The 7,552-nt window shown below is 39.1% G+C and overlaps 1 protein-coding gene across 1 annotated transcript; it reads left to right on the forward strand.

Moving 5' to 3' along the window:
• Positions 1-4,792: 4,792 nt before the first annotated feature.
• Positions 4,793-6,759, forward strand: LOC18013951. Its single transcript, XM_024153773.1, has 4 exons — positions 4,793-5,507; positions 5,742-5,900; positions 6,018-6,067; positions 6,429-6,759. The coding sequence occupies exons 1-4, from the start codon at positions 5,424-5,426 to the stop codon at positions 6,493-6,495; spliced, it is 360 nt and encodes a 119-aa protein (XP_024009541.1). The 5' UTR covers positions 4,793-5,423; the 3' UTR covers positions 6,496-6,759.
• Positions 6,760-7,552: the final 793 nt, after the last annotated feature.

The following is a 7,552-nucleotide window of genomic DNA, read 5'->3' on the forward strand; positions in this document are numbered from 1 at the left end:
TATAAACACTTGTCCTACTGATTTAAATTGAATCCATTCGACAAGACAACCTCATCAAATCTTAAATGCCACTGTTTAGGTGCTTGCTGATAACACCGGATTTTGACCATTTTTATGGATCACTTTAATGTCTTTTACATGTGTTTTTACTCCATTTCCAAAGGTTTTCAAAGGATTTCTATGTTTTCGGATTTTAAAAGACTTTTCAGGTAATTTGGGATAAAGAGGCACAAATTGGAACAAACAGACTCTTTTGGATAAATGCAGACCGTCAGAACTCTCATGGAGAGACGAAGACCTTCTCACCGTCTGATCACCCTAAAAATTGGACAACTTATAGAAGAATCAACCAGCTTTCAAATGCACTTGGTTTGGAGACATTCCAACGGTTGGATTTCAAGATATTCCATTAGCCCCGGAGCCACTCGAAGACGGCCAGCAAGTCATGCTACCGCGGCCAACAGCCCATTTCCCGGACTTTATGCAAAATTTTTATTTTTTATTCATATATTTTTTATTTGAAAACTAGGTTTCGCCCGCAGTCACGTCACTCTCGACCGCGGCCATCAAGCTCCGAACTAAAGCCCATATTTCTGAAGCCCAAAGTCATTCTCATCCTCAATTCCGGAACCCTAGCGACCATATATGGAGTATTGAAGACTATAAATACTTGTCATTTAGGTAGTTTTTAGAGAGAACCCTTCATACTTTACAGAAACTCTTTTCCTTTAGCCGTTTTTATGCGATTTTTGTAGAAGATTTTTCAAGTCCGAGTTCTTCAATAGAGAAGCTTTCTTCATCTCTTTTCTTTACTGTTTTCATTACTTTTATTAAAACCAATGATGATGTCGACCTCAGCCATGTCTGAGTAGATCCCGAGTTGGGCTTAGGGTTCCCGAAAGGAGCTCTCATAATCGATTAAGACATCTAGGTTTATAAATCTGGGATTTCGACCTGTTCTCTGTTTATTCTTGTTCTTATGGCATGTATGCTTGATTGATCACCTAGTATCTGATCTAGATAGTTAGTGTTGCAAAAGTTTTCATTAAGTATCAGCCCTAGAATGAAAGAGGCAATTTTTCCGTAGTAGTGGAAACCTACCTGCAGCGAGATCGTGAGTATTGACGAGTCTTGTGCAGCTCTTGCGTTCTCTCCCTTCCAGGGCCAGAGTGGAAACCTACTGGTCAAAGTTGCGAGAAACAGTTGGTTACGCTCCTTTAATAACAACACTAATGGTGGATCTAACAAAAGGCTTAAGAGCATTTGTTGGATTTGTAACAAGCCGGATCACCTTAGTGTTAAAACCGATTATGATCCCTTAGAGTTCCCAAAAGCTCAGCGTTTTTAGCCATAGTTTACAAACCAATCGATTTTTACTTGTTTATTTAGAACTGCATTTAAATTGCCTTAGTTCGATATTTTACTTGCTTTACTTGCTTTCCATTCGATTTTTCTACTTGCTTTCTAGGATAGATTTATTTGCTTTCTTTAAGTTTTAGTTTAATTCGTGATAAACAACCACCCTTTAAAACCAATCTAGTCTAGACATAAAGTTAAAAACCGTAGAAGAATACCAGGCACACAAATCTCTGTGGATTCGATCCCTAAATACTACAACTGATTAGCTGTGCACTTGCGGCTTTCATTTGTTTTTGTTAAGGGTAAAACTTGTTCCCTCACGCAGTTGACACGACATCAAGTTTTTGGCGCCGTTGCCGGGGATTTGTTTCGATGCCTTTTGTTATTTTTCTTGTTTTAACTTCTGTTCTAGACACCTGATCTCTAGTTCTTTCTTAAAGTTTTGCTGAATTATCTTTCCCTTCTTTAGTTTTTCTCTCAATTGCATGAATACCAGGCGCAGACCTGTAGAAAACATTCCAATTCTAGACGAGATAGACATACACGAAAGAGAACTTCGAAGACTTAGACGAACGCAAGGAATTGCCAACGACGACCAGCCTGGATATCCTATTAACCGAGCTTTAAATATGGACCAAGACGGGTCCGAACATGGAGAAAATGAAGAGAATGATCACAGAGGAGGTGATCATGCTCGACAAGATGGAGAGGAGGATGAGGTTCCTCCAAGAAACCACCAGAACCACGAAGGAGAAGAAGTAAAACCTCCAGCGACCGGGAGTGATAAGGGCACATCAAGTGGAGTGCCATTCAAATCAGCCTGATTCTTCATGCCTACGGCGAGCTAAACGACTTAAAACAAAAGCGCTTAATCGGAGGCAACCCATTTAGGTACTCTTTCTTTTAGTTTCCTTTTCCTTTTTACAATTTATGCTTTCTTCTTCTTTTTAGTTTCAGGTATTTTATAAAAAAAAAACACAAAAAAAAAATCAGAAAATTAGAAAAACCGAGAAGAAAAGGGTAGGTTTTTAGCTGCTCGGCCCAGCAAAGACCAGAAAGATGGACAAAGGCCGCAGGAGAAGGAGCCGCGGTCGCGACCGACCGACCCGCGGCCAAGGGTGTATCGACCGCGGCACCGTGAATGTGACCGCGGCCGAGCCCTCAATCACCGTGGTCGCGCGTCTCTTGACCGCGGCCGTTGGTCGTTGAGACAGGAACTCGGATTTCGGCCGCTTTTCAAAAGTTACCTGGTGTTTCCCGGTGATTCCCGGTGTTGCCTGGTGATTCCCGGTGTTACCTGGTGTTTCTCGGTGTTTCCCGGTGTTACCTAGTGTTTCTCGGTGATTCCCGGAGCATTCCCGGTAAAGCCCGTTAAGATTCTCCGTAAGTTTTAAACCTCCTTTACGTGCAAGACAAGTAAGGTAAGTTCCCGTAAACTTAAATATTCCCGGAAATTTTCCGTTTTTACTGCAAAAACGCTTTTTAAAGAAAAGAAAATGCACTTTTTGGATCAAAACTCCTTTTTCTCTTCTCTTCCAAAAGACTTGGAGATTTAGGAGATAGAACATCTTTTTTAATTCTTAAGCTTTTTAAGAGATTCTTGGCTCAAACCTCACTTTTTTTCAAAGGTGAATTAAATTCTGTCATCAAATCTCTCTTTCCAACAAGGTATGAAGCTCAAACTCGCCATTTTTACTTGATTTTAGAACTTAGGGTTTTCTTAAAAAGCCCAAATCCTGGTTTATTGATGGTGGAAATAGCTTAAGAACAATAGATTATCCTTTTAGGTTATCTAAAAATTGATTTTAACACCTAACTTAAGAGAAATTGAGATTTTTGAAATTTGGATTCTACATGCCTTTATAAAAATCGAATTTGGAACAGAAAATTTGATGAATCTGATTAAGTCTTGTATGATTAGTGATTAGTATTAGGTAACCTATAGGTTTGACATGGAAATTGCTCATTAAAACCGATTTTTAGAAGATTTCTATGTTGAGAACATCAAAAATCCGAATCTAGTCATGAACTACTCGATTTTTTTTATTCAATGTCAATTCTGCTTGCTCATGGTTTTAATTAATCTCTTTATACTAGTACTAGTATAGCTGATCTTAATGTGTTAAAATCAGCATCCATATTCACTCTTTTTCCAAGAATCAATTCGTTTTGCAGAAAAAATGGAACAAACCAGATCCCAAAGAAGCCGTCGCACTGGTGAAGCTCTGAGGACATTCCCGATGATGCTACTCTAGGAGAGTACATGCTGACCCAAGCCAGACCGAGAAGAAGAAACTATGTGATGAGATTGCTCCAGCACTCAAGAGAAACACGAGCAGCTCCTGAGCCACTACAGATTCGATACATTGGCAGGGAGATAAACCCGAGAGTGGACTATGCAAGACGTTTCAAGAAGCTGAACATCAAACCCACGCCTTGCATTGATTATCATACACTTGAGATGCTTGGAATCAGAGAGGGTGTGATCTGGTACATCGATGCACTTAAGCTGAGACCCTACATGGAGCTGAACCTTCCGACTTATCCTGAGCTAGTCCGCGAGTTCTTAGCAACTATTACACTCCACCACACGAAGAGGAGGAACCCCAGAGCATCAGATGACATCTTGTCATTCTCTATCCGCGGACAGCCTTACTCTCTCACCATTTCTGAGCTTTGCGAAGCTTTTAAGCTTCCATACACTGATAGAATTTACCTTGAAGATGAACCCGATTTTAACTTGTGGAGAGAGATGGGTCATGGAGTCTATGATAGCGGGAGATCCAAGTCAGCTCTTCTTACTCATCCAGCAGTGAGAGTTGTGCACAAACTCTTAGCACACACGATTTTCTCTAGAGCCAACATAGGATGTGTTTTAGACCGAGCTCATTACAATTCAGATGCCATTTATGGACGACCCACGACTTGCTTGCTTTGCCTGGATCATAGCACAGAACATTGTAAAGGTGAAGCATGATTTACATGGTTGCGAGGACGCTACTCCAAAAAAGGTATGATGCAAAGTTCATCGTGATTATCAACAAAACTTTGTCAATATTAGGTGTTAATAGACATTCTTCAAAGATAAAACAAAAAGACGAAAGAACAAAAGATATTTCAAAGCAAAGATTTTTCTTCTCTTTTTGTGTTAATTCTTATAATTTACTTCAAACCAAGTCACTTATATTAACCGGAGGTAACTCTTCCTATTTACCTCTCTTTGATGCAAAAGTCTGGTTCTCGTCTATTCTTAATACGTATTTCTAACATCTTCCATGTGTATTGACTGAGAAGGAAAACGTGACTGAACACTGCACTAAGGACTAGCTTGATGGAATAAAGTACCAAAGCACACACTTATGAGGTCATTTTTTTGTTTTGCTTCTCGTCGTGTCTTTATTTTATTGTCTTTGGTCTTCTTCTGCCTTAAAAGCTAGGTTAATGGAATATAAATACAAACCTCTATGCAAATTGTTCACTAACCTGGGGTTTATTGTGGTAATTACAAATTCACAAGTGCATTTCGGTAGTCTCTATTTTATCCATATAAATGAATGTGAATTACAATCTCCCTGGGAAAAGAAGGACGATGATCCACTGATCTAGAAAGGGAGATCTATAATGAGTATTTTATGCTAGAGGATTAACTGATCTTAGCTGGCTAATACTGATTAGGTTAGGCTTTCAGCATGTATTCCTTCTTATACCTGTATAATTATGAATTATGAATAAGACAAGCTACTTTGAAGTGAAAAGGGTTTTGTGAAACAAAATGCAATGAGAATGATATCAATACGTTTCTTTCTCAGCTAACTTGATGGTAAAATTAACTGACCACATCTCTCAAGTTAGTTCATTATTCTGTAGGGCTTAATCTTAGCATGAGTATGAGACCTGTGCTAACACAATCTCTTTGTAACTTAACTCTTATGAATAGCATCTGTAATCTGAAAACATTAACTTGTTGATAAACAATTCACGAAGATTTGGGCTTCCAGAAAGAGATTAACGGCACCAACGTTGAGAGTGTGAGAGGACAAAGCTATGTTTTTGAAGAGCGTCTGATGAAATTGGTTCACACTACGCGTACCAATACCACATTCGGAGAAGTGAGGATTTCGCCAATTGGTGAAGAATTATCGTTGCTGGTAAGCCCATTCACTTCATCTGTATTCTTATAATAATTCTTATTATATGCAATCGAATTAAACTCATATCGACAAACCAGAATGCAATAGAAAACATTTCATTAATAGTATGTATCTTCCATGAATTTTTTAAAAATCTTGGCAATACTCTACGAGCTTCTCGACTGTTTAATGCAGAAATTCTTTTGACCTTTTACGAACCAAAGTGAATGATGTTCTATGCACAAATTTCAGTTTAGAGGCATGACTTATATTGGCATTTCAGTTGAAATTTTTCTGCTAAGTAAAGGGAGTTCTTTCATTTCATGTTTTGTTGACATTTGTGAGAACGTGGCTAGAGAGATCGGCAATCACATATCACTTCAGCACCCTAATATCATTCAGTTTAAGGAGGCAAGTGTTTTTTCCTGTCACTTTAATATTGCTCAAGATCTTCTTTGTGAAAAGGCATTATTTTGTTCCAAATTACTGTGAACCTACTCATCCTGCTACTGTGATGGTATGCTGCAGGAGAACTTTTTGATGAAATCTGCACTGCCAGCAGATACAATGAAACTGAGGTGATATTCGATTTATAATCTAACTCTCTGATTTATCTGTTGCTCGACATTTTTGATGATCTTGATCTGTTTAGTTTTCATCCTTAATAGCTGCTTTGCCGTGTGCCGCCTACTGCCATTTCTTTGTATATTCCAACATTCATTTTGCTAGGAAAGATAGTGAGCCATTAGTGAAGAATAATCGATGTTTTTTTTATAGATATTTTACTATAGTTGGAATTTAGAGTTATAATAATTGATTTCAATGAATTGTCACGTGTACGTTGTCTAGATCTTTTCACATGGGTCTAAACATCATTCAATTCTTAAGCTCTTGAAATTGCATCGTCACTTCTGAACTTCTGACATTGTTTATCTGCAGCAAAAATGTGGTGTTACTGCCGGCTGGTTCACATGCCTATGTCTTATATTTGTGGGAAGACATTTAGTTTGTCTAATAATTCCTCTTATTCTGAAACCACGGGAAGAAATAGTCTTTCAGCCTTATGCGAAAATAAACCGAAATAGAGGAGGCCATCTATGTGCTAAGGTAGGATCGATCATTGTCTGTCCCTTAAATAAAGTTTTTAGGAAGAGAAATTTCACATAAAACTTTTGATAGAGAAACGTGATTTCATTATGACTTCCTCTGGGAAGAGCTTGTCTCTTTGTTTCTCTGTTCAGTCTTATATCTCAATAATGTTTGCTCTATTCCATCTATATCTAAGCTCTGTGACTTTTAACTCCATCAACTTTCCACTTTTATCCACAGGAAGATACCTACTGTCCCCATCCACAGATTCAAGATATTATATGGGACTGCCTTTACTCACTGAGCCGTTTCATACATACTGGCCATTTAACTGTTACGAGAAAAACTGTAAACGTCGGATGTCGGATAAAACAAAGGAAAAGGGATATTGTATTCCAATGATTAAACGAGTTCACAAAGGTTGAGAGAATTAATACGGAGTCTCTCACCTCCCCTTACACTTTTAATCAAATTACTCGATGAAGCAAATCCTAACAGAATCCCTCCCTAAATAGCAAAAGCAAATAACGATAGGTAGCAAGAGCACGTGATGTGTTTCCTGACGTAGCTCGTACTATGAGCGATCTCCTCCTGGTGACTTCTAGAAGAAAGGCCGAACGAAAGAAGGCCGAGACTCTCTCAGGCCCGTTGGGTTTTCCCTTTCCTCTGATACTGGTAAATTATAGGAGGGTGGGTTGACTCATATGTAACATTACCCGGCGGTTCGAAATTGACCTTGTCTTCAAGGTCGAAGTGTGGATACTGCCTCTGGATGCTCTGCTTCCACTCCCATGAGCTATCATGTTCAGGCAAGTTTTTCCATTTCACCAGCACTTCAGCTTGACCCGTGATGGCATTGACGCGAGTACCACCTATCTTCTCGGGCTCGACCACCATTTCCCCTTTTGCAGTCAACTGTGGTGGGATCGAGACGGGTACCACCGTGTCCCCTTGAGCCAGTTTGAGTTGGGACA

The sequence above is a fragment of the Eutrema salsugineum genome, unplaced genomic scaffold (genome assembly GCF_000478725.1).
Source record: "Eutrema salsugineum unplaced genomic scaffold, Eutsalg1_0 scaffold_4, whole genome shotgun sequence".
In the NCBI taxonomy this organism is placed as follows: Eukaryota; Viridiplantae; Streptophyta; class Magnoliopsida; order Brassicales; family Brassicaceae; genus Eutrema; species Eutrema salsugineum.

Coding starts and splice junctions, on each gene's coding strand:
- LOC18013951 (XM_024153773.1), top strand. CDS start 5,424: ATGAAATTGGTTCACACTACGCGTACCAATACCACATTCGGAGAAGTG. Junction 5,901..6,017: donor ATATCATTCAGTTTAAGGAG/GCAAGTGTTTTT, acceptor GGTATGCTGCAG/GAGAACTTTTTGATGAAATC. Junction 6,068..6,428: donor GCAGATACAATGAAACTGAG/GTGATATTCGAT, acceptor GTTTATCTGCAG/CAAAAATGTGGTGTTACTGC.